This window comes from Amphibalanus amphitrite, unplaced genomic scaffold (genome assembly GCF_019059575.1).
Source record: "Amphibalanus amphitrite isolate SeventyFive unplaced genomic scaffold, NRLGWU_Aamphi_draft 000338F_arrow, whole genome shotgun sequence".
NCBI lineage: Eukaryota > Metazoa > Arthropoda > Thecostraca > Balanomorpha > Balanidae > Amphibalanus > Amphibalanus amphitrite.
Window position 1 is genome coordinate 74,009 of NW_024881833.1, and position 26,426 is coordinate 100,434.

General features: G+C 45.7%; 4 protein-coding genes across 4 annotated transcripts; 2 read left to right on the forward strand and 2 right to left on the reverse strand.

The window, feature by feature from the left end:
* The first annotated feature begins 7,698 nt into the window (after window positions 1-7,698).
* On the forward strand, window positions 7,699-10,536 carry LOC122388885 (cuticle protein CP14.6-like). Its single transcript, XM_043380374.1, has 3 exons — window positions 7,699-7,768; window positions 8,605-8,705; window positions 10,031-10,536. Exons 1-3 carry the CDS (start codon window positions 7,760-7,762, stop codon window positions 10,260-10,262), a joined length of 342 nt encoding a protein of 113 aa, XP_043236309.1. The 5' UTR covers window positions 7,699-7,759; the 3' UTR covers window positions 10,263-10,536.
* A 7,849-nt stretch (window positions 10,537-18,385) lies between these two features.
* LOC122388901 (cuticle protein CP14.6-like) lies at window positions 18,386-20,216 on the reverse strand. The gene is made up of 3 exons (XM_043380393.1): window positions 20,190-20,216; window positions 19,157-19,257; window positions 18,386-18,798 (listed from the first exon to the last, which is right to left on the reverse strand). The coding sequence occupies exons 1-3, from the start codon at window positions 20,196-20,198 to the stop codon at window positions 18,567-18,569; spliced, it is 342 nt and encodes a 113-aa protein (XP_043236328.1). The 5' UTR covers window positions 20,199-20,216; the 3' UTR covers window positions 18,386-18,566.
* A 969-nt stretch (window positions 20,217-21,185) lies between these two features.
* Window positions 21,186-23,471, forward strand: LOC122388914 (cuticle protein CP14.6-like). Its single transcript, XM_043380424.1, has 3 exons — window positions 21,186-21,241; window positions 21,430-21,530; window positions 21,823-23,471. Exons 1-3 carry the CDS (start codon window positions 21,233-21,235, stop codon window positions 22,052-22,054), a joined length of 342 nt encoding a protein of 113 aa, XP_043236359.1. The 5' UTR covers window positions 21,186-21,232; the 3' UTR covers window positions 22,055-23,471.
* Window positions 23,472-23,596: 125 nt separating this feature from the next.
* LOC122388915 (cuticle protein CP14.6-like) lies at window positions 23,597-25,129 on the reverse strand. Its single transcript, XM_043380425.1, has 3 exons — window positions 25,020-25,129; window positions 24,696-24,796; window positions 23,597-23,928 (listed from the first exon to the last, which is right to left on the reverse strand). Exons 1-3 carry the CDS (start codon window positions 25,026-25,028, stop codon window positions 23,697-23,699), a joined length of 342 nt encoding a protein of 113 aa, XP_043236360.1. The 5' UTR covers window positions 25,029-25,129; the 3' UTR covers window positions 23,597-23,696.
* Between the last annotated feature and the right edge of the window lie 1,297 nt (window positions 25,130-26,426).

Below are 26,426 nucleotides of genomic sequence, written 5' to 3' on the forward strand. Positions count from 1 at the left end.
TAAGTTTCTGACGGCGCAGTTAAAGCCATAACGACCTTAGGCCGTTATATAATTCCTACGATATGCATCTTATCGTTATTCACATCACACCCCCATAAACTAAAAAGTACCAGCATTGCCTCCGCGTCATACAACGCATTTTTATCATTGCGCTTACCCAACTGAATTTGCGAACAGCCGCAGCTGCCGTCCCTGTTCCACGAGATGTGGCGACGAGCACAGGAATTCACCTTGTCTGATTGCCCAGGAAGTGACGGCGGCTGCAAGCGCCACAGCGCAGCAAAGCACACCGCAAACGCCACAGAAAGAACTGCCATTGCTGGTCGGATTACCGGCGGCGGCAAAAGTGGCACCATTCGACCGTCAGTGGAGGACGCGCTGTCGGTCCCGAAGTGTGAAAAGACGCCCCCCGGCCCGCCCCGGCTATCTCAGCCGACATCCGTCTCTGACGGATTAGGCTGGTCATCGCCGTCCCTCTCTGCCGCCACTGACCTCGGTAGTGACCCCCGGCCTCAGGGGAACGGAAGGGCTGGGTGGCTGGGGGGGGGGGGGGGAGGCAGGGGACTCTCCGGCACACCTCTAGAAGCTGACAGGGCAGGGACTGACCACCTTAGTACGGTAACACCACAGTTCTTAATGCCGCCGGAAGCGGGACGAGTTCTTGTGATATTACTCACTACTTTCAGACCTATGATGAAATGACATGGGCATTGCCTAATCGCGGTCAAGCCCTGTCATTCTTGGTATCTACATATAGAGTACAAAATTGACCGGCAAAAATACAGAAGTGCTGGAGAGAAATAAATCTTAAATAAATAATGTTCAACTTTAACAACAACCCATGCTGTTATATTAAATTTAACAACACATTTGTAAAAAGATAATAAATCGCTAACATTGTATTCATGCCTCTGCACAGTGCGGTGTGCCTACCCATGCATACCCTTAAAAAAGCGTTGCACGTTCCCTGTATCGTGTTTGGATGTAGTGATGCATAACTGACCATATTCATGACTCATCTAGCCACTCAAATATCCTTTTAAACCCCATTAAACCCGAAGCACTGTAGTTGTCTGTTGGGCCTTCTAACCACTCAGATATAACCTTCTCACCCTCTAACCGCTCAGATAAGTCATGCTGACCCTCTAAACACCCCGACGCCGTCCTGCTGACCCTCTAACCACCCCGGCGCCGTCCTGCTGACCCTCTAAATACCCCGGCGCCGTCCTGCTGACCCTCTAACCACTGCGACGCCGTCCTGCTGACCCTTTAACCACTGCGACACCGTCCTGCTGCCAGCCACTCAGCCGGTTGGTGCGTTCCCGACCCAGCTCGTCTCAGGATAATCTCCGGCGATCAAGGCGGATAGGGGGACACGTCGGGACCCCTGCTAAAAGGATGCCGACTTTTACGTCCCCATTAATGCCCGGCCACATGAGGCCAATCTCTCCTTATTTAGCAGTAACATTGCACAATCCATCATGAAATGCGAGCTGAGCCAAGCTTGGTATGATTCCTTCAGATATGTTATGAAAAACTTGGTCACATGATGGACTTTGCCAGGTATTGCGGGATATTTGTAAACGTAAATCACAGCATGTTAAATCACATGCGGCAACCACCATACTGATACTGCAGAATTCGACGCTCTCAACGTCGGAACCAACAACACTGCGTCCTTTAAGCGGGTTAAATTATGACAGCGAGTGATTTTCATTCTTGAAGCCCACTAAATGCTTAAATATGGCTTTCAAATACAAGTAGGTATGTAGTTTTTTTCTTTAGATCTTTAACTGTACAAAATTGTTAATCAAAGCAAGTGCATTAGGACAAAGTCAAACGATGCTTAATAGTAATATAAGAATAACCAGTAACCTCATAATATAAATCAGAAATAGGAGCCAAGAAGTTATATTTAAAGTTATCGAATATTTCGCTCCTGGAGCTTCGTCAGCGATAATTACAGAAAAACATAAACGTAAACGTATATGTTGGTTTAAAACGTATATGTTTTTCTGTAATTATCGCTGACGAAGCTCCAGGAGCGAAATATTCGATAACTTTAAATGTAACTTTTTGGCTCCTATTTCTGATTTATATTATGAGGTTACTGGTTATTCTTATATTATTATTATTCATCATGAGCCTCAAGCAGAGTTTCAGCTTTTTAAGATGCTTAATAGTCACATAACACAAAGAAGAGCCGCACAAATGTCACAGAAATGCTGGCGCAGTGGGATGCGCAACAGCGCCTTGACATCTGGGTTAAACTGTGTTCACAGCCACCATCACATTCTGCGGGAACTCGCCGCAAATCCTCACAAAATAAGCATAGTTGCCACAAACTGCCGCCGACCTAGATACACTCCGAACGCCTGAAGAACCGGAACACTAGACAGCGCCATTACATTGCATTGCAGTGATTGAGACGTCAAAGCACGTCGAATTTACTAGATGACTTGCTACTGAGACTGAATTACTGAAGCATTTGTCTAAGAAGGTGACCGGCGGACAGCCAAAATTAAGATGTTACCTACCTAGCGAATTCCTATGCTCAGATCATCAATGAGACGATGAAGTATATGAGTATCATCGATTCTAAGAATGCAAAGACCATTCAGCCCACCATACATCACAGAAGTAAGCCCCTGCGTCGTCCATTCCATGTTGTTTACTCGGGACCTCCCAGCAAGCTTTGGGTTAACCTTGCTAACCAACCCATGCTTTGGGTTGCGATCAGTGCCGGCTTGTTTAGTTATATTTCGCAGCGTGCATCACAAATGCGTAAATGCTTCTTTAACGGTTTACCTCCCCGTATCTCCATTGGTTGCCATCTTTTTCTAGATGGGTATTGGGAAGTTCATTCAGTCCTATTGGCAACGCGACCGGTTGGGTTACCATGGGAGAGGAGGGGACTGAGGGACCGGTGCAGACAAGACAGTAGGTATGCAGTATGTAAACTGTACAGCATAGGACAATACCGAGCAGCTACTTGTGGCCACACAGCCCTCCCCCACACCCACGCCGCTCCTACCCAGTCCCTCACTCCAGTGGGGTCCATCTGAGCCGGCGGACAGTCCGACCTGTCGGCATTTCCCCGGTTACGGCCCGCCGGACGGGGACGGAATACACCACCCGCTCTCAGCCCCATCCTGCAGTCTGCGGGCTCCGCTCTGTGGTCAAACCAACAACAAATGGGTGGGGAGACGGCGGAAACGGCAGATTTAACAGCAAACAGCATCGCGTGTCCACTAATGACCGCTGAGTTGCAAAAGTCCGGGACATGACCTGAAGGCTGACGATCCGCTGATGTGGAACATACCATGAGAAATTAATACGTTTGTTGTGGAAAAGGTAGAGACAAAAAGCTGCCTTTCGTTTGTTCGATTGAATTCGTAATACGTAATTTGATTGGTCTAGAAATGTGTTCTTAACCCTATTACTGGTTTGGGGGGGGGGGCGAATCGGCCCCAACTTGTAGCATTTTTTTGCTCTCGACGGAATATCCGCTTAAGCTAGTGGCTAGAAACTTGGTGACTTTTCCTTGCTATTCATTGGGCACATTGTCAAATTTTTTAGTTTCTAGCTTGCGCAGAGGCGTCTCCAGGGCGAGTTTTTCGGGGGTAGTTTTGGCCCAGCTTTGCCGCTGAGCAGCGACTTACTTAGGTTTGTATTGGTGATCAGTGGCACCACTCGTCATATGTATGCACCTAAAGACTATGTGACGTCATTTTACAATGAAAATGTTGGAATAGGCGGATCCAGGTACCTGAGAAAGGGGGTAATATCAATATACTGCCCCCCGTCTTAGCGTGCCTGAATCCGCCCAGGCTTAACATTAAACGTGTATTTTGTGCTCACGTTGCATATTTTACATGATATATGACACATCATGTCATAACACACATGATAGGTATAACCATTACAAAAACTCAAACCATCATCCCAAGTTAGCTTACCTGAGCCCGCCTATGATTTTTGAATTATCCAAAATACCAGAATACATATGATGGCCGAGTTCTTGAAGAAGGATCCCTTGAAGTTTCATCAAAGTTGGTCAAAAAAAAAGAAGTTATAGCGTTATTAGTGATGAGGTGTAAAACGCGATTTTTTCGAAAACTTTTGCTTCCAAGACCCCCAATTTTGATTTTTTTTTACTTTTTATAGTTAATCTGAAAGTTCACGATAACAGCAATCGAATGGCGTTTGTCCCATTAAGATCGGACATTTAGTCTTCGAGATATTAAGGGGGGCCGAATCGGCCCTAACCCCACCAGTTGACGTAGTCCAGAAAGCCCACCAGTAATAGGCTTAAAACTAAAGGCATCAAAGTTGCCATGCATGTCACAACTGGCGCTGAGATACAAAAAAGCGACATAAAAATGTCTCCGAGGTTTGACATTTCGCACGGCCTGACTGCAGATCTATTTTAAGGCCTTAATCATTACAACTTAAATAAAATAATTAATATGAAGTGTCTGCCATGCAAAATGGGGTGAATCAAGTTGTCCACATTAGCATGCAGCTTGCAGCAGCATTAGTAAGCTTATTAGTGACAGCGTATATAACTTCATTGCTCGTGGTAAGTCCTGTTCCGTCTCTCCTCTGCGAAGTGGGTGTAAATGACAAATACCGAGTAGTTGCGCACGTGAGGTCCATAGACCGGTGATCCCGGAACAGCTCTATCGCCCACCGAACGGTATACGTTTATACCGCGTACTGCGCTCATAGGGCCGCCGACCCGCCGCCAATGACGTCATACGACCGTATGCAAATAAAACACCTCTGGGGAGCCGCACCGAGTCATTCGCCAATGGCCCAAAGGCAGGATTTGGATGGCTGTCTCATGGCTGTAAAACGCGTGACGTCATGCATCCTAGATACTACAGCAAAACTACGATAGTAAGAGGTATGTTTTTGCGCTGTTAACATCATAGACATTTCTTATATTTTCAGGGTTAAAATGTGCTTTAACATGTATGCAGATTAGTGCAATTTCTGTGTTTCGTGTAAGAATAATATGTCATAAAAAAGAATAATATGACAGCAGAATGCAACAGAACTTGGACATTGGATGACGGCTGTTTTTATACATTGTGTTGACGCCTCACGTCAAACAACGCGGTAATTTCGTTTATAATAATGCCTGAAGTGGCTAAAGCCATTCACAATGCATCTATTAATTGATTTACGGCAGGATGGACCGTCCGTCCCCGTTCTCCTGTCACAGCCTGGAGGTGGCACTGGCCCTCTCTCGTCTACCATGACCGGCCGGTCTAAGTAGCTGACCCTTTTCCGTCCCCTACTTAGTACACAGACCATTGTCCTGCACGTGGAGAGGTTCGGACCGATACTATATGGGATTGCATCGGTCGTCGGTGCTACCTAGTCGGTCGTCGTGGCGCTACCTGTGAGAATAATACCTCCAATAAATCCTCACCTGTGCAAGAGATTATGTGGCTATGCGGTGACCCACTGCTTCCGATGGTATAGACTCATGATGAGCGATCAGCACCGTCAGTCAAGTCTGTCGAGAGAAATTAACCCCATGAAACTGAAGCAAATTTCACAAAATATTAGATGACGGAAAATTAGGGCAGGATTGCGTTAAAAACGTCCTTTGAAGATATGCAAACATTGTTGAGGAAGCCACAAAGCAAAATGAAGCTCACCAATGGCCGTTTCAGCCGTTACTGCGCCGCAGCAATGGTTTGTAGAATGGTGTTACTTGTCGACGCAGCGTTGCAGTCACCCACTGCTGCTGATGATATCTTTCATTTTCCGTTGAAGTCTCCGTCGCTCACGTAAGGAGATGCTTGTATTGGAGCCGATTATGCGTCTGTTCAAGTTGTCTTCATTCTAACAAGAACTTGATAAGTAGATACGCTGCAACCGTTGCATGCTATTGAGCTGCGTCAGCAAGATAAAAACGTGGATACGCAATGAAAGACTCGTTGGACAGCCATGCTCTCAGGGGTCAACAATGTCCGACGCTTACGGTAGGCGCTCGCAAAAACAGCGGACATAGTAGCGCGAGCCGACAATGTCCAGTCGTGTCTGTCGAGGTGTACCGCTCCCAGCGAACGGGCAGCCTGTGAACGGGACAGGCAGACAGACAGACGGCGGCTCAGGTATCGGAGCACGACACCGCGGCGGCTCTGCATGGCGGCGGTGACCGATCACCACGCGGGTGGTGTACTCAATTGGTTGATATATTTACACCGAATGTACACCGAATGTACATTCGGTTACACCGAATGTAAGCCATTTTATCAAGCATAAACATTGCAGAGTGCCATTGGTATTGCGCTCTGCAAAATCACGTTAACACCGAGATGGTCTCTAATGAATCTGACAAGACCAATAAACCAGCAGGCATAATTTAGTCAGTCAATTAGTTAATGAGTCAACTAGTCAGTTTAATAGACGAGTAATTTTAAAAGTCATCTTCCGTGTGCAAGCACACCCCAAATATGTTTCGGCATAAAAGCTGCAACTGAAACAGACAGCAATATAAAAGTCGCTATTTTTCGAAGACTGGTGGGCCAAGCCTAAAGAGAGATTAGAACCCAGTAGCAAAGTCGGTGTCGACGCAAGGTGCTTCTACAAGAGCATGGTGAAGCCTTGGATTGTTGATGTAATTACGAGTAAAAGACATCTCCAGGGGCTTATCATCTTTTACAGGTACTCTTGCCTGCAGCTGAAAAACAGCAACATTTAGCTAGATACAAGATAACGCGGTAGCGACTCAGGTTGCGACTTGGCAATTTTGAGGAAAATGGGAAGGATATTCACAGAAATATGACATGCCTAAAGGTATCAAAACTTCAAAAGTTATTGTGGGATATGACATGAAAACATCTCAACATACGAAGATACTTTGCTGACAGAGAAAAAGGCCGGATCAAGAGTTTCGGCCATAGAGGACGAATGGACAGAAAGCAGCAGAGCCTGAAACAGACTCTTTCCGCAGTCAGGAAATCGCATGCGAGAGCCTATTCAACTACCTAGAAGCAAGCTCGCATCAATCGCACGCATCTCCCGCAAGCGATTGATGCAAGAAAAATTATGATGTATTTGAATAGGCTCTCGCATGCGATTTTCTGAATGCGGAAAGAGTCCGTGTCAGCCTTTAGTCGCCAGCTCGGAAAAATGGTATTGAAAAATAGTGAAAAGCTGTGCGTAAATGACAGTACGCCAAAAGTCTGCAGATGTATTGCAAGGAAATGGGCACAAGCTCTTTAAGTACTTATAATTTGTCTAGCCAAATAAAATGGACAATATTCTGGTTTCATCATGCTAACGATTAAAGTGAAATAAATATATCGGGGGCTAATGAAATAAAAAATCACACAATACTGATCAGTGCTCATATTTTACAGATTTGCAAGGGCAAAAAAATAAAACGTTTGTCCAATTTGTGCACGTGTTTTTATCCTGCATCGGCATTTGGATGCAGGTATGCGCTGCTCTACAGCGGCAATGTCTGCATCATTTGATTCAGATGCTGACCGGGTACCAAAGCCTTCCATGTGACATGATCCGAAGGAACTGACGGTGCATCTTGCTCTGATAATCTGCGGTGGGCCCACGGTGCCACCCTGCGCCACCCCTCGTCACGCCGGGCCGGCCGGGTCGGGGACGAAGCCCAGCCGCGTGTCGCGTATATAAGCGGCCGCTATCGGTCGGCAGCCACCAGTCCGCCGATCTCGTCTCCTGCATCTGCCCCCGGGTGGCCTGTCGTCCGCGTCGTGCCAGTATGAAGCTGGTAAGTCGCCACCATCGGACGGGCGCCGGGCGCCGAGGCCAGGGGGCGGCCCGCCGGCGGACGACCGGAGACGGCGCGGAGACCAGCCCCGGCGACCGAGGAGCACGAGACCGGCCGATGGACGAGCTCGCCGTGCCGGTCGTGCTCGACATACCAGCCGTGCCGTATCAGCCGTGCCGTACCAGCCGTGCGGTATCCGCCGAGATCTTCCTTCTGTGCTACATCCTACACCTCGGACGTGATTCGCGCATATCGGTGCATCTTGCTGAGAAGTGACACATGAGTGGAAGACTCGAGTCTACCAGTAATCTGGCGGTGTGATTTTTAGAATTTAAAAAGAAACTAAAAACGCTCACTCTGTAAAAATACCTTTTGAAAAGGTTTCAGAGTGTTGGCGAAATCAATACCTACGTTGCGTGCTATGCTTTCGGCGGACAGTTTACTTACAACATACAGAACGGCATCGGGAAAAAAACGCTTGGGAAGGCACGCGGCCGCCTCAAATAATATTACTCAATCGAATATTGAGTGAAATTGTTTTTTCAGATTACTGAGATTATGTATAGCCAGTCAAAACTATAAAAGCAGCTCCTGTTATTCCGGCGAATTAGGATAAATTGGTGCGCAGTAATTAATGATTCACATACTATACTATGTAGTAGGTACCAACAGAATCAGGTGCCAAAGCAGAAGAGAATAAAGTTTCACATAAATGTATTCGGCATTATAACGTAAATAAAGCCTTTTGGCACCGTTAAAAATGTATAATTCGGGAAAATAGTGTCGCTTCCCCGCCGCTATTCTCTAAGTGCTGACGTCTGTCCCGTCTGTTACAGATCATCGCTCTCCTCCTGGTGGCAGTGGCCGTCGCTGACCGGTCAGCCCGGATCAGAAACTACCAGTACGGCATCGAGGAGGACGGCTCGTACGAGGCCAAGTGAGTGCGCCCGCACACACAGTAGCCACGGAGCAAGCTTTCCGGTTGTAACCCATACGAGCGAACAAACGAGACCTCTAGCTCGGTTACGCTGAAAAATAATAAGCTCAACATGATCACCTATACTATTGGTCATATTCAATGGATTGATATGCTTAATAACTTCTGCACAAATCCTTGTCAAAAGATCAAAGACGCATAGGCTGTTTAAGTGTCAAACTAATTTCTAGGAAGCCATGTTTTACTACCTGATGCATATGAACTAAACCTTACACGCAGCAGTTAGTTCATGTAAACCCACAAACCCAAGCATATGAAGGCATTTCACTCTCTCGTGTTTTCTTTTGTAGTACAGTTCACTACAGGTCAGTTCTGCACGAGACCTTCCTTTACAAGCGTGAAAATACCGTACAAAAGGCGTATAATTTCAGTTCCACGTTTCATTCAACATGATTCGGTTTATCTATGGTAAAGTGGGCATTTGTCTCGGTCTTGCCGTGACCGGTAGTGCGGGTGCCTGTTAACCACGCTGATATGAGTGTAGATAAAGGCATTACCACGTTATCGTGTCCACTGCGCAGCGGCTCACACGGGGCACGTGTCCGGCTCGTGCCGCGCCCGGCGGACCGTCCCGTCCCGTCCGTGTCATACCGGTGTCGTGTTTTTCGCGGTACTCGAGGGCGGAGTAGCGGGCACGTCCGAATACCAAGCCGACAAGGTCCTCCGTATGTCATTAGTGAGCCGGCGTGTTTCCCGGCATTCCGGCGCCCCGGTGCAGCGCTGCGCCCCGGTGCAGCGCGGCTGTTCCCGCCAATCGTTAGCCGACCCCGTCCTACTCTCCCGGGTAAACCTTAGCCACGGGGCGCGACCCAAAGGACTGCAAAATAACGGGCTTGACCCGACCCTCCATCCTCGCCACCCCTCTCTTGCCCTCCTCGTGACCTCATGGACGGCTTCTCAGAGACGGTTGCGAAACTTGAACGGCAGAAAAAGCCAGCGTCGGATTAGCCAGGTTCGCATCCCACCCGACCGCCCATAAAAGACATGTCGCATGGAACGTTAAATTGGCATCAGTGTCAAGGATTACTTTGCATATTCGCGTTTTGTTTGGAGCGCCACCCTCGCGCGCACCGAAGTGAAAGGATAATTTACGGTGTGCTAAAGTGCGACGCAGGAGGTTGGCATGTTCCCAAGAGTGAGCTTAATTCCTCTCCAAAGACCACATGCAAACGTTGCATTCAACGTATCGTAAGCTGAACCACCAAGGAAGCCCCACAAATAATTGCCTGGAGCATCTACATATTTAACCTATTTTTATTTCACAGATACGAGACAACCAACGGCATCAAAGTGAGCGAGGACGGCATCTCCTACCCTGGAAACGTCCCCGAGTCTGGCAACTACGTGAGGAGCGGCTCGTACTCGTACGAATGGGAGGGCGTTACCTACACGGTCACGTGGACGGCCGACGAGAACGGCTTCCATCCTGTCGGGGATCATCTCCCCGACTTTAGTCACACCCGGGAGCATATTGGATCAGTGTCGGATCACGAGTAGGAAATACATGTAAAATAAAACAAACAAATACACTATATGCTTCTTGCATTCTCTGGTAGCATTCGTTCAAGTTGTGATACACTAACCTCATGATTTTCATCCATCGTGCGTTGTCGTCGTCAAGGAGCTTGTGCTCCCTGTTTGTCCGCGTGAGAGTGTTGTTTGCGTCCCGGTCCGTCCCTGGTCGTCGTTGTCCACCGCCAATGTTTGTTGTCTCGAGATGTGGTGAAGCGTTGTCGTAGTCATTGTCACCAATACATTGTTACTCATAGAAGCTTGCTTTTATGGATGTGAAAAGCAGTATACGGTTAGTGAGGCAAAGAAGACTGGCAATCCTAAGAAAATTGAACGTAATTTGTATTAACATTAAACATGCTGTTATTTGATATTAATTGCAACGATTATCGAAGAAAAGGTCACTTAAAATTTAACTTCTTACTTAAGAATAGCCGCGTTTACATAGGGCTAGTTGCCAGATAGTGGAATTCAGATACCGAGACATTTATTCCACTAGCGAGACATTTCAGGCACATTCCGCTAGTTCTGACGACCTATCCGGCCAGAAGGCCCGATAGGTCGTCAGAACCAGCGGAATGTGCCTGAAATGTGTCGTTAGTGGAATAAATGTCTCGGTATCGGAATTCTACTATCTGGCAACTAGCCCTATGTAAACGCGGCTAATGTTACTTGAAGGTACTTCGTACAAGTTTGTCAAAAAAAAAAAAACACCTTTAATTTAGCCTGTGTGGCGATGTATATTCTAGACGACATGGTTAATTGTTATCAGCCAGACCCAGAAAAGCTCAGAGTTTTGACACGCAACCTGACCTACTTCGTCAATTTCCTAACCAAAGCGGCTTTGACCTGACCTTGACCTGAGGTCCAAATTCAAATTGGCCTTTCCCAGAAAATTTCATCTTTAACCCGCGCCCCGCCCTGAGTGGTCAATAAAGGTAAAATGTTGCATATTCCAACATTTTTAGGCACACCGGCACATAAATCGGAAACCAATAAAGCTACAGTTAGCCCTATAACGCTACAAGATAGCCCTTTAGCCCTCTTTCTGAAATATGTCCTCAGATTTAACCTTATTTCAACATTAAGCTTCCAGAGGGCAAAAACTAAAAATAGCCGTCTTTATGAAAAACAAGTTTCTCTTCAATAACATTTGAATCAAGCGAGTCACAATATTATTTTTGCCAGCATCGTGTTCCTCTCGTTGAGACGCGTCGAATGAACCATAATTTGATCTTAAAAGGTCAACTTGAAAAGTTGGCCTCCGGTCAGGGTCATGACCTGACCGGAAAAGGACATGTTGCATATCACTATCCGCAACGTCGAGCCCGAACACACCAAAGACGTCCTCATCGCTCTAGCACGCCTCTATCAGAAGTTATTAGCGAAAAACAGTTACCATTCGTATTTCGTGACCTGAGATGACCTCGGGAACATAACGAGGGGTCACGGGTGCCATTTTCCGGTTCAGTGTGTCATGCTTACTTGTAATTCGGTGTCTGGAAGTGTTTAGAATGACGTTGGTCTAAAAGAGGCGCCTGTCAATTTTCTCCCATTGACTTATAATGGAGAGGTCGCAAAATTGACCTGACCTTTAGGTCACCGATATCAAAATTTCGAGATAGAATCTTCTACATATTGTTGTTCTTATCAATGGCTGAAAGTTTCAAAGCGATCGGTCACTCTTCGTAATTATGGCAGGCGTTTAAGCTGTTTAGGAGGTGAGGTCACTTGATGTGACCTGGTGACCCGACCTTGAGTGACCTTGGGCTGAAATTTTCACAGCATGTGCGGAAAAGATGCATGATGAAATGAGCCAAAAACGCAGGATGTGCTCACCCCCCCCCCCTCCAGCAGGGGGCGGTTAAACACCGATGAACAAGACCAAAAACTGGACCCCGGCCCAGGAGTCCTGGACCCGACCATTTAGAGGCCACTGTTGATCTTAACCCTATTATTGGATACCAGCCACTGCGTTTTTGAACAGCTCGCACGTTAGTTTATCGGTGGAGCTCTAGCTAAATTAGGGGCGAAACGGCGAGGGGTTCTTTCTGTCCCCTCCCCTTCGGACGGTGCGAAATTGCAGAGCACCGATAGGTCCGGCGAGGGTTAAGCTAAATCGGGAATCAGCAAGGCAAAGTCAAGGTCTAGGTCAATTCAGACAAACCAGCCATTAGGGAAAGGGTTTTCGAATGTGACCCAACACCTTTCTCATAGGTATATTAATTTCCCAAAGTCTGATAGAAACAGCCGCAAAATAAAGGTAAGATAAATTCAAAAGTCACCTTTGGGAATGGGATTATGTTTTCTTCATGCCCAATCCAAGTTAAGGTGCGACAAATGCTTCATAAATACAGTTTCTTGAGCTCGATGTGAAAAAGTGCCTATTTGATTCACCAACGCAATGGTAGGATCCATACATTAGGTCAGGTCAGATAAGACTGGATTACTTGAAATTATGAATCGATTGCACTCAACCAATCCGCTGCAACACAATCTTTTTTACGCGTGGCAATGTGCGTAGTACACGTATATGTAATTAATCGATCAAAACGTTTTTGTCTAATTGCGACAAAATTTATCTTAACTATGTCTCCCTCGTTTACAAGTTTCTTAACCGATCCGATTAACCCAAAACAAACTTCGGTATTTTAGCGTCGAACATACTGATAACTCCATTTCGTTCCCCGGTTTAATTGCGTAACACTTGAACCTGTTCAGCTTCCATTTGTTACGCTAGCGGTTCGAAGGAGTCATAGACCAGTTTTACACAAGGCAACACAGTCATTACACAAGGCAATCTTCCGGAGTGTTCCATATCTATCATACCCACCGACTTATCCCTCATCCACATGCCTGTGAAGTAAGTGACTCACGAACAGGGTCTGGCTTCACACAAATCCGTGCAAGAATTGTGCGTGTCTAACCACGAGGCTATTAAACATACCTCAGCACTTCGTCCTGTTGCTAGGATACTTGGACTTACATAGCTAAGTGTGTTGAAAGGTGCGAGGTTTTATATGCAAGGTCAGGTATCCAAAGACATATTCAGGTAAGACTTACGGTTCTAAGAAAGAATCAAAAGAGTGGAAAACGTGTGTGGTGGCAGGAAGTGTTGTAACAGAAGAGCCTAGGACAACAGGAAAACTCGTAAATTAGTATACGGCTGCTTGATATTACATACATATGTATACCTCACTGGGCACTGAAGATACATAGCTTTGAATAAAATCGAGAAGCACGAAAATGGATAAAGCGCATTTTAATGTCACATTGTGATAATCCTACGTATGCATTTATCAAATACGCTCTGCACTGGCTAGTGGCTACACTGACATATCAATTACGTGGACGTTTTCAGCAAATGATAGAGACGAAATGAAACGTTTGTATCAAAAAATCATGTACGTGACATAGGAGGGCGAGGTCATTTTGCGACCTTCCTACTATGAATCAATGACAAATGAAAAAGTGCCCCTTTCGGGTCAATCTTATTTTCTAAATCATTTTAATTACGCGTCTATTTATAAAATATCTTAATTTGTTGAATACTGAACAAACATATTTTGCCGGTTACCCTGCCCAGCGGTCAGCATCACAACTTTGATGTCATTTTAGATCCTTACTTAACCCTCGCCGGCCGAGGGTTAAGCGATAGTTCCGAACACGCCGGCAATAGAGAGCTGAAACTTAGCATACCTGAGTTTTGCTTCAAGCCGGATCTTTTGACACCAACCGCATTTTCGGGTCAGGTCAGGTCACTGACCTATGACGTCATAAGTGAACCTCTGCACGGTCTTTAGATGTTGCAACTTCGCAACGCCCTCACTGCCAGAGGAGCTTTCACAGGGAAATGAAACTTGCGGGACCTAGTATTCATTAGTAGCTTCACAACTTGTATATCTTGGATTTGTCCAAAAATGTCATATGAGGTTAGGTCATTTTCGTGACCTCACCATTATAAGTCAATGGGGGAAAATGAGGACTGCTATTCTGGCGCTGAGAACGATTTCCAACTATCTCAAGCACACAGATTCGTGATTTTATGCACTCCTTGCAAGGTTTGATGCGTCACTTTTGCAATGTTGACCTTGTGTGACGTCATTTATGACGTCATTAGGGTCATAGTAGTTGTTCGCCAATAATTCCCGATCAAATTGAGCTAGCGAGTCGGAAAAGCCACCAATGGCCGACTCAGGAAGACCTACCGAATCGAATGATGTGCGACATGACCTCCTTCGACCAATTTCGTGACCTGGGGGCGCTGACCTGACCGTGACCCGAGGTCAACACCCTAAGTTGACCTTACCCAAACAAAAAGTATATCATTCGACGCGCCTGAGCAAGACGAACACGATGCTGCCAAAATCGCGGCTCTGCGGCCGTGTTTTGCGAAGGTCTTCACCAAAAACGGAACCGTACCTTGGGACACTTGACCTGACCTCAGAGGTCACCCGTTGACCTAGGACCTTTAAATCGGGTATCAATATCTGCGCCTCGTAACGGCACATATGCTCGTTTTTTTCCCGACGCGCTAGCTCCACCAGGGGCGAACGGCGAGGGGGTCGTACCCGCCCCCCCCCCCCTCGGCCGGCGCGTATGTAGAAAACCAATAGGTCCGGGGAGGGTTACAAGATAATTAATAGTTTTTCGACACCAGCTTTTGACAGGAAAGGACGCATGCAAGAGCGACGAAAACAACTTAAATGTGTATATGACAACAAGACGGATTGACTTGACGCATCATTTCCTTTTCCAGTAGAGTCATAATCCTTAATCGTTCTTCCAAAGTGCTTTCATAGATAGGTTATTCGATGCGTCAATCCTGCATAACGAAAAAGATCTAAACTATCCATTTCAATAGTGAATTACGCCGCCACCTTGCCACTCATAGGGCCAGGTCGACCACTTTTTTTCTCTGTAGCAGACGAAAAAGTATGGTCGCCTAAGTACTGATCACCCTGTATGCACCTTTTTCCTATCCTTACTACTTCACCATATGAAAAAGCAAGTATGTAACATCAGTCCCGGGTGTCGAACATGGCACTTCACCTGAATGGGCGCGGCTGCTACTTCAGTGTATTTCCTACACAAGCAAGGCATGGAATGACGTTCCGCTTCCTTGTGCGACAGTCAATGAAGCCTCCAAGCTATTTGGTCTATGTGTTTTCTGGTTTCCGTTTCCACCTACGAACAATGACCGGGGCGCGGGAGGGGGTGGTGAAATTTCCGGACTCGGCACTGCGCGGGGGGCGGCGGCCGCGCACGAGCAGGTCAGCTGACCCTGAGCGCCGGCCAGTGATCTGGTTCGGGAGTGCACGAGCAGCAGCTGCCACTATATAACCAGGTAGCTCCTGTTCCTCTACATCAGTTCGCTCACACAGCTCATCAAAGGCAGCCATGAAGACCGTGAGTGAACCACAGAGCGACCCAGTGCAGTGATGATAAAGTGCAGTTTGACCAGCGGGTCCAAAGTGCGATAACAGCAACCTTAGTGATCTGGTGTTGAGAATGAACGGCAATTTTGTTCCAACGTATAGTTTATTTCTATTTTTTAAAGAGTATACTGGTAAAAAAGATAATCTATATCGTTAGTTAATCTAAAACGTTAACTACCATATTTGTGTAAGCACCTGCATCTTAAACCTATGATGATGAAGGACACACCGACGTCACGGAGCTTGGTTTAATATCAGCCCGAAACTTTTTTCAGATGCTTCTCGTTTGCTTGATCGCATCGGCCTTCGCCGACCGCGATGCTAGAATTGCCAACTACCAGGCTGGAATCGAAGAGGACGGATCCTACAAATCAGAGTAAGTGACGACAAACGTGACTGCAAGGGACAGCTTCCATCACGTGCAAGTTCTTACTTTACCAGCAATCCATCAGTAGTATCAATAAAAGCATACAGAAGTCAGAAACTAAGGTGATTAGAGTGCACAATAGCTAAAATAAGAGTATACATGATAAAAATAAAATAATACAGAAATTGTATCAATCATAAGTCAATAAGAACGATATTATGCAAGATTACATGACCTAACATAAACACCAAACGACCTAATGCATAATACTATCAACACACTACCGTCAACTGATATTTCTGTGCAGATTCGAGACGACGAACGGCATCAAAGCAAGCGAGGAAGGCATCTCCTACCCCGGCAACTTACCGGAAACCGGCAACTACGTGAGGAGCGGCTCCTACTCGTACGAATGGGAGGGCGTCACCTACTCTGTGCACTGGATTGCCGACGAAAATGGTTTCCAGCCCGTCGGCGACCACCTCCCAGACTTCAGCCACACCCGGGAACACATCGGGAGTGTGTCGGATTACGAGTAGGCTAGGAAGTTATTATTTAATGGTGAAGTGCGAACTTGTTGGCATCGAGAGCATGTGTGTGATAGAATGTCTGTTTACGAATGTTACTTTATTTGAAGCTCAATAAATTGATCATCAGATACTACCATACTTGCCATGGTGTCATATTGCAAGAAGAACAGCCGAAATAAAGATTATACAAGGTGTTGAAAAATGGTACTTCTTATTTGTAGTCATTCCACTTCATCACACGCATGCCAATAGGGGTAAAATATCGTGCGCAATACGCATGGGTTTAAGTCCACAACAGAGAAGCATACATAGACCCCGTTTCAATGGACATCCCTGATCCGGATCAGCAAATTTAAATCGTATTATATTTCTCGAACTCTTCGTTACATGATATAAATCCAAGTGGATTAGGCTTATATATAATCAGTTAATCTCTTACTTTCATATTCATATATTGTCTAACTATACCGGATTAGCTGATTCATTTTTACTGATCCGGATCAGTGATGCCCATGGAAACGTGGTCATAGATATAACAAAATGATTCATCCTGTTACGAAGAAAAACTGACAAAAAATACATAAAAGATTGGCAATATAAATTTCACATATATTTGGAACTGACTTCTTAATAACTAGATGAAACACCTAGACCTATCTCGGCTCTTGGATTGCGTATTATACGATATACTCGAACACAAACCAAGGATGCTTAACGCCGCCAGAAATTCCCAGCTGTTAGTGCTCTGCGCCAGCGGCTCTGCAAGGTCGCTACCTTGGGAGGCCGCCGTAAGTCTGATCTACAGTGGCCGCCGTACACTGACTAATGGCAGCATCCGAGTGCTTAAACAGATTTATTTCGGGTTAGGTCATGGTATGTACGCTTCGGATTAAGCCTTGTTACTCCTGGTTCCCCCTGTGACGTTCTTTGTGAGGTTAATTCAACGCACGCTTGACGATAACGTAGGATGCTTGGAAACAGTGGTGAGAATCCCCTAGAAAATCGAATGACGTGAAAGCTACAGCTCGTTTTAGAAGGCTTTCAATGGCAATAGGAAAGCTTGGAGGATGGGATGGGAAAAATAAATCGCAAAATGATTCCGTCAATCGCACAAATGATTATATCATCAGGAGAAACACGGAAATGCTGCAATTTAGACTTTTCAGTCAATCTACTACCCAAAAAAATTCAGAATAAGTTAAAGCAAGAAAAAGCCTTATTGCCGCAGCACTTCAACACGACGAGCGACGAGAGGAACAGAAACCAGCTGGCAGCTACTATTCTATCGTGATCCCCATATATAGTTTTCAGGTGAGTCTGGCTCTGCCATGTGTCAGTTTTTCAGTTTTTCTTCCTCGCGGGGCGCCGTGTCTTGCGGTACAGCATAGGTTCCAGGCGTACCAAATCCATCACGGGACAATAACCATTGCGCATTCAGCCCCTATTTTCTATGAAACCGTAACCCCGGAGCGAGTGGCGCAAGAAAATACAGCCTTGTAAAACATCTCAGTGTTGCATATCGAACCACATTACCTCATTAAAACATACGAATGAAGGGAATGCAATTAGTCAAAGGTGGATTCCTACATATTTTTTGACAAACTAATTCTTGCGTATGTTTCCATCTACGATAGAAGACACACGATTCACTCGGAAGTTTGACCTATTATTCGATTATGAAGTATGGTGTGCCTAATAATGACAGCTAAATGATTTATTCAGAATGGACAAAGAGCCATAAATCATCAATGGAAAAAAAAACAGATTGGGGCACGCGGAGTTCTATTGGCAGCATTGATGGCGACAAATAACATTGAAAGACACACAGTATTTACACAGTTGACCGTGACAGGACACCAGCACATGACTACACAACGTCACTTAAGCTCATATCGAAGACAAGTTCCACCAAACGTTCCGCTGCCACACCATTTTATGTCTAATTGTTTACGCGTTATTCATAGTCGGATACATAGCCGATATGTTGTCTGGTGTGGCTGAAGTCGGGCAGGTGGTCCCCAACAGGGTGGAAGCCGTTCTCGTCGGCAGTCCAGTTCACCGTGTAGGTGACGCCCTCCCATTCGTACGAGTAAGAGCCGCTCCTTACGTAGTTGCCGGTGTTGGGGACGTTGCCGGGGTAAGAGATGCCTTCCTCGCTTGCTTTGATGCCGTTGGTCGTCTCGAACCTGTATTGCATGGAAAAACAGAACGTATCAGTCCGTAAGGTGTTCTTGAATAGATCTCCACTATGGCACTATGGCTTCTTGGTACACAAGTACCAAGAAATGTTATTTTATATTACACAATAATTGTAACACAATCAGTGTGATTCCAATAGCTTTACAACATTCACATACCACGATTCTAAATAACCTTGCAAAACGCTGATGTCACACAAATGCGATTTTCAATAGGAAAAATAATCCATCACCACTTCTTTATGTCACAAGCACGTAATAGCTAGAAACGTGAAAAAATTGCTCACAGGAGACAGTTATTTGGACTAAATGTTAAGAATTATTGACGTTATTAGAGCGAACTTACGTGGATTTGTATGCCCCGTCTTCATCAATTCTGGATTGGTAGTTCACGATTCTGGCATATTCATCGGCAAAGGCCAGAGAAATGAAGCAAATCAGCAGAACCTGAGAGGAAGAGTTTTTGTCAAACACCACAGGGCAATGTTACCGTGTATAAGTCAGTCCAACATTTTTTTTAAAGTTTTATATGAAAACTATAACGTAAGGAGACTTCTTCAAAGGTGCTCGAACACTTCTCTTCAGCGCAAGTAACGGCTAAAGTTAAGACTAAAGTTATCTTTAGCCATTTTGCTGCGTGCGAGAAGGCTAAACCCACAATTTTGACCCACATTCTGTTTGATCCCGCTACTATTGTTGTCCATTTTGGTGCGCTGCTTGTGTTGCTTGAATATGTAGTACCGAAATTTTTGTTTTTACTTAAGATACAATTTTAGGACTTCACAAGCATATAGCAACACAATACAACACAACGACTGAGCGCTGATGGCTGTAACTAGAAATGGGAATGATGGCATCACCATCTTCTCGATTGATGAATGACTTCATGTCTGAATTGTTGTTAGCATTGTTTTGAGAGACATGCTTAAACATATAATCAAGTAGTTGAGAGGTGGCTGTTGAAAGCGAGTTGAAGAAGGCGTAAGCCGAAAGCTCCTCGGAATTATCAGGCCTTTTTATTACGAATTTTGGATATTAATTATGAGAGTACGGTTATTTTACTTGATCAAATGACTTCATGTCACGGGTAGCAGCATTCGCGGTTTAGCCACTTCCACTTAGCACTTCTCTTTGCTCTTTAAATCTTTTAAAAATAACCATGGTCAGCGATCATCACTCATCAAAGGCTGACTTCACGCCCAATGGTGCCTTTCCAACGCATATAGCACCGAATAGTATATATCACAGTCCGATAAGCCCGGTTTCTCCGTCAGATCACAGGCGCAGCACGGGCGGAGCACGGGTCACGCGCTGAGCACACATAGCGCACTGTGAGCACCAGCCGAATCACCGCACACGAGCACAGCTGGAGCACTCACGGTCCTCATGGTGGTGCCGTGATCAGAGGTGCCGGAACACTGATGTCACAGACCGGGCCAGGCGCGCTTATATAGTCCACTCCCTGCCCAGGTGACCAAACCAGATCAGCGCAGGAATTCAGGGTCAGCAGAGCAGCCCACAGAGAGGAAACACGGTACTCCGCTCTCCGGAAATCACACCGACATCGGATTAGCTCCGCAATCCATGACTGCATGATCTGAGGCAGGCTCTCGACCGGGCAGACGGCTCGAGTCGTGGCCGTCAGGGGCGAGGGATTGAAGGACATGGGGGTGTTGACAGGCAACGAATGATATTCTGGATTGAACTGTTGTTGATCGGAAAGTTACGTAAAATATCGAGCTGGCACTAAAGTATTCACATAGTCACAAAAACAAACATCAAAACAAAACAAAAAAAAAACAAATAAAAGAAGTTCACGATACAGAGCCTGAGGAAGTGCGACAGCAGTACATTTTAAAACCCGTCCAAATTTCAACTGTAGCACTGAATCCTGGAGAGTGAGCACATAACGAGTAAGACAGGAAAAATGAAGGATAACGTTTTGTTGATTGACCATCGTTTATCTTATCGATAACTCACATATGTAAAATAATTCAAGCAAAGTTCTTTTGGCCATGGTCTACGTTAAATATATAAAAAAAATATGTTCATCACGCTCTTCGTCCCTCCTTTCCTGATAGATCGGTATATGCATGTAACTGCAGTGGTTAATCCCGGATCAGAAATGTGTCCGCGGGTCTCACCTGGCAAGGACGTGGCCCCATTAGCTTCCTCCCCCGCTTGGCTAGTTGTTTGGAGCCAGATATCGAGTGTTGCCTACTCAGACACATCCCCATTGGGTAAGTGACCACTTAGATAGGCAGGAGGCAGCCTAATTACATCGCAATATTGGCAGACGGCCCTTGGCCTCTCTGATCTAGCCTCTCATCGGAGGCGGGGGATGCTGTATAAAAGCTCTCCGACACCACACTCCAGCATCAGTGCAACACCCGATCACCCCAAAGCCGACCAGTGCTCCAACATGAAGATCGTGAGTCCGACTCCGCTCCATCTGTGCTTGTGGTGTGCTGTCTGTGCGATAGTGATGCGTAGAACCGTAAAATTGGAGGTTGGAAGTGAAGTGTAATATTAAAATTTTGTTCTACATAGACCTATTTATTTCTAAAAGAGCATGCCCGTGCCATTCGCCGCCAACTCAGCGTTGCCCGGTGTTCTCAGGTTCTGCTTTTCTGTGCCGTGGTTCTGGTCGTGGCTGACAAAGAGGCTAAAATAGTGAACTACCAATCCAACATTGAAGAGGATGGATCATACAAAACCGAGTAAGTGGCGCACCGAGGCTTTTATTTTAAAGCAAATAAATGCCTGATTCTGTCCGGCCTAACTAGCATGAGTTGAGAACAATTTTGGAAACCATTTCATTAATACATATGTGATACTGTGTTGCTTGCAGAATTTTGCTTGAAATTCATAGAAATCATTTGCAGGCCGAATATTGACGCTTACCTACCATGGGAAATCCATCAGCATTTATCTTGCAGCTAGCAGATTATTTTTGTGTTTTAGTCATTTTTTCTTGTTTTCTTTTACGTTATCCTATCTTACCTTCTCCAGGTACGAGACAACCAACGGCATCAAGGCCCAGGAGGACGGCATCTCCTACCCCGGCAACGTCCCCGAGTCTGGCAACTACGTGAGGAGCGGCTCGTACTCGTACGAATGGGAGGGCGTCACCTACACGGTCACCTGGACGGCTGACGAGAACGGCTTCCATCCTGTTGGAGATCATCTGCCCGACTTCAGTTTTACGCGTGAACACATCGGTGGTATTGACGAATTCCAGTAAAACAGAACAACACCAATCGGGGCCAGAACGACTCCGCATGATATTAGATTCCGATGCTTACAAGAGAAGACACCGACCTGCATCCCACTCCCCGATCCTTCTGCATACTATATTTGACAGTGTTTATTTCGCCCGGATTTTAAGCAACTCGACAATTTTTCAGTGTTGATGATGTTAACATTTGTTTTCAGTTTCATTATTTTTCATGAGTGTTTGTTTGATCTGTACTTAGTGTCAATGTTTTGTCGTCGTCCCTTGTGCATCACTTGTTTCCCTCGTGTTATATGTGAAGGTCCTCGTCAACGTAATGTGTGTCCTTTGTCCTACATGTGAACTTCATGCACTTCATAATATGCCATAAAAAACTGTTACCGTCATAAAGTGATCAAAATATATTTTCCTCAGCCAAACTTGAATTTACGGGACCCTATTACCACTAATTTTGACATGCATTTATATAAAATAGCTTATATATTTAAATAGTAGCAGCTTTTCCCTGACTTTAAGGCAGCCTTCAATTCAAATAAATATTAATCGAATAGATCAAAACATTGCTTTGCTGATCTTTTAAATGATTTCACGGAGCCAAGTAATGCTTCCCATCCAGCCCCGCAGTTGTGTAATGTGTTGCATGTGCCTTGGACACTTTCTGTTAGAGGACACTCCGTTGCAGACAGTCATGACTGTCAACCCGCCCATTTCCAAACTAATGTACGGTCGCTGCTACCTAGGGCTGGGCCACAGGGTCCATAACAGCGTGCCCCGCCAACACCTAAGTGCCTTTTCTAATTCGCACTTGGGCGGCAGTTATCAGAAATTGGCAGACAACGCAGTCGGAATGAGGTCAAGGCAGGGGTCGTGTGTCAAAGATGCGTCCGATGTCCTGCACCCAGGGCGTTTATTATGGGATTATCTGTCAGACATTGCACGCGGGGTCAAACACCTTGACCTTGACCTCTGGCCGGCGCGCAGACGCGTGTCTCGTGGGAGGAGATTGGCGGACAGAATCTCTGAGCTGTTTGACATCCGTCAACAGCGCAGGAACAGGACTGGACAGTTCAGGTGTATATGTCCAATTTCAAACAGAGCTGTAACCGCAGTGTGCCAGCGGCAATCCGGCAAGGGTAGTTGTCCTGGGGACACCGTCCGTCACCTCTCGCAAGGAGTATATGACGCACGAGAGCTTCCTACATCTAGCGATGCTGAATTGAAACGCTCCTCATGGTAGGCAGACGTACTACAGCTTCGCAGGAGAATTCAATCGAGGCTTCAGAAAGAAAGATAAATAATGTTTATGAGCTTGACAATTAAAACAAAAAAAACTAGTTCATATACAAAAAAAAAATTGTGGTCCAATTGGTAGAAACCAAAGGAACAAACATCATCATGAAAATACAATGCCTGCCCGAAAACAAAACTACTGATTTTAAATATGCATGATGCTTCAAAGGGTTCAAAGCTGAGCTAGCTCGGCACAGACCTGGCACTCGTGGCGCTCTCAAAAGCCAAAACTGAGCCTATCACCAGGATAAAACATCATTGCTCACGTATATTTTATTTACGCATGGATAAATAAGGAACACTAATGTAGATCAATCATAGATTTTTGGTCAGAGCAGAATCACGGAACATCTCTCCGTGATTACAGATGATCATCGACGAAGCCGATGTGTTCCCGGGTGTGACTGAAGTCGGGCAGGTGGTCTCCGACCGGATGGAAGCCGTTCTCGTCGGCCGTCCAGTTCACAGTGTATGTGACGCCCTCCCAAGTATAAGAGTACGAGCCGGTCATCACGTAGTTTCCGGTGTTGGGTGCGTTGCCGGGGTAAGAGATGCCGTCTCCCTTGGCCTTGATACCGTTCGTCGTCTCAAACCTGTAAGGATGGAACGGTTGGCATCAATTGGTGAAGGAACCTGTGATACAACTGAAGCAGCTGTTGTAAGCTTAAATACATCAACATGCTTTCATTTTGTTACAAATGGTTCGACATTAACTTCATTGAGACCTAATAAAGCAGTCATGTGCGAGGCATATTACCTGCACAGAAACGGGACATGCAGAGAAGGGAACATGACAAAGGCCTGACCGTCATCGGTAGGATAATGAAAAGAAGCGAGGATTGTGATTGCTTTTTTGTGATGTGCATGGATCCATGGTGGTCGCCCAGTTTTGTTGGCCGGGACAGATTTATTGGAACAATTATCTCTTACGCCCAAAATGGGCAAATGTTCAACTAATTTTCTGCGTTTGATGGATAGTTTACTTCTGCAACTGAGGACTCCTTAGCCACGACATAAAGTTCGTTGTTTCCTGAGTCGGCAAATAGCTTCCCGAGGCTCGAACCATTATGAAACCGTTCCAATTTAATTCAAATCGAAATTAGACACATATACATACAACTGGCTGGTGAAGCAGCTGCTTATAGTCACGTAGCGATTGACGCGACGGGTATATGAACTTTCCAACGAAATATTGGTGCAATGAAGTACCATCAAATTTGTAACAAATTCATTGTGAAATTCATCAAAGCTATTTGCTCACACGCCATGTTTTTGAAACAAATATTTCGCACAAGCTACTAAGCTACTTAAGTCAACACGCCTAAATACTACAAGCGAGTTATAAGCACGTTTAACTCACTCAGTGGCGTACGATCCATCCTCCTCAATGCCCGACTGGTAGTTGACAATCCGGGCACTCTTGTCCGCCACGGCGAGAGCCACCAAGCACAGGAGAACGATCTGAAAATAAGACGGATCACGGTGACCGTAACTCCAAAAGTGTCACAGTGTCATCAATTTGTACATTTATCCCAACTTCGGCTAAATATAGCATCAACAATGCGCACCGATTTCGTTTAAGTCACATAAGTCTGTTACAGTTTCAACAACTATAGGACTGACTACAGCCTTGTCATGGTCATGAGCTCTATCAAACGATTATAGTAGACACAGGAGCACGTACGGCTTTCATGGTGTTTCAGTGGGGTGATCGGCTGCTGCTCTGATGCCGGTCTCCGGCGGCACATGGCTTATATACCCGCCACTGCCGACCGCCGCAGAAAAGCTAGATCACTGCATTTCAGGGTCAGCCACCGGGTTTTCTGAAGAATTAAGCCATCACCTGCCTTTGGCGCCCGAGTCCGGTCGCACGGTTGCTGTGTCCGCTAAGGTCGGGGGCTTTTCCGTCCGGCGCGGCCGCCTGGGCTCTCTCTCTTCTCACACACACAGCAGTGGCTCTGGGGTGACACGGGGGTGTTGGATAGCACACCGCTGATACTCGGCTAACCAGGCAGTGTGAAATGTGACTCTGCCATGTGTCAGCACTTACCTGAAGTTGAACACAGTGAGTCAACAACTTGTCCTCATGCCTAATCCAAGTGAGAAGGCAAGCCGTCGTGAGTCATGCAAATCGCTCATCTTTGTGAACAGCGATACAAGTAACGCCTGTGTTCTAAAATCATCTACGGGTACAAATTTGATCTTTTGCAAGGCATGATATTGTGTGTATCTTTCTTAAAAACACATAAACACATGCGCATGAGCAATAAACATTCGTTTGCTTCTATTATTTCCATTAAATATCCCAACGTCAAATTTGACCGGCTCAATTCATTCAGAGGCGAGTTAAAACAGCCAAAGATAAAAAACCAACAAGCATGGCCACAGTATCAACACAATAATAAAACCATTAAGCATAAAAAATGAGGCAAAAGTAGCCATAAGTGCCTGCTCCCCGACCTTAGCTAAAACTTGGAACATTGTGCATAATCGGCTATGAAGTGATGTTAATAGCTCGATTTTTAGTTTCTATTATGCATCACCATAGCTGTACCTTCTATCTGGGTATACCTACCTTAACCCTATTCCTGGCGGGGGGGGGGGGGCCTCAGGAGCCCCCCCCCCCCCCCCCTGAGGTTTTTTGATTATTTCTCCCAAACGCTTTAAGCTAGGAAGCTCAAATTTTCTGACTTTTCCTAAAAGGCTTTTACGCAACATTTCTGAAAATTTTGAGTTGATCTGACCTCAGGTCAGGTCACCAGAGGCAGTTTGGTGACCCTACCTCAGAAAAGTTTGCAATCACGCCAGAGCTAGAGTTTTTGACCGATCAATTTCTTCTCTTCAGGCTTTAGTTAGGGTACCAGTATGTGCAATTTGTATATCTCAGAATTTTCATATCTGTGACCTGAGGTCAGGCCAGACTCGTGACCTTTACATTGCAAGCCTATGGGAAAATATTGAAACGCCTCCTGCTTCGTGTAAACGAGTCAAAACCACCCAATTCTTTCAGTATTATAAAAGATTATCTCATCGGTGATGATCCTGGTGCCGCTTATTGACAGGGGCACCGGCAAAGGTCATCTGAGGTCAT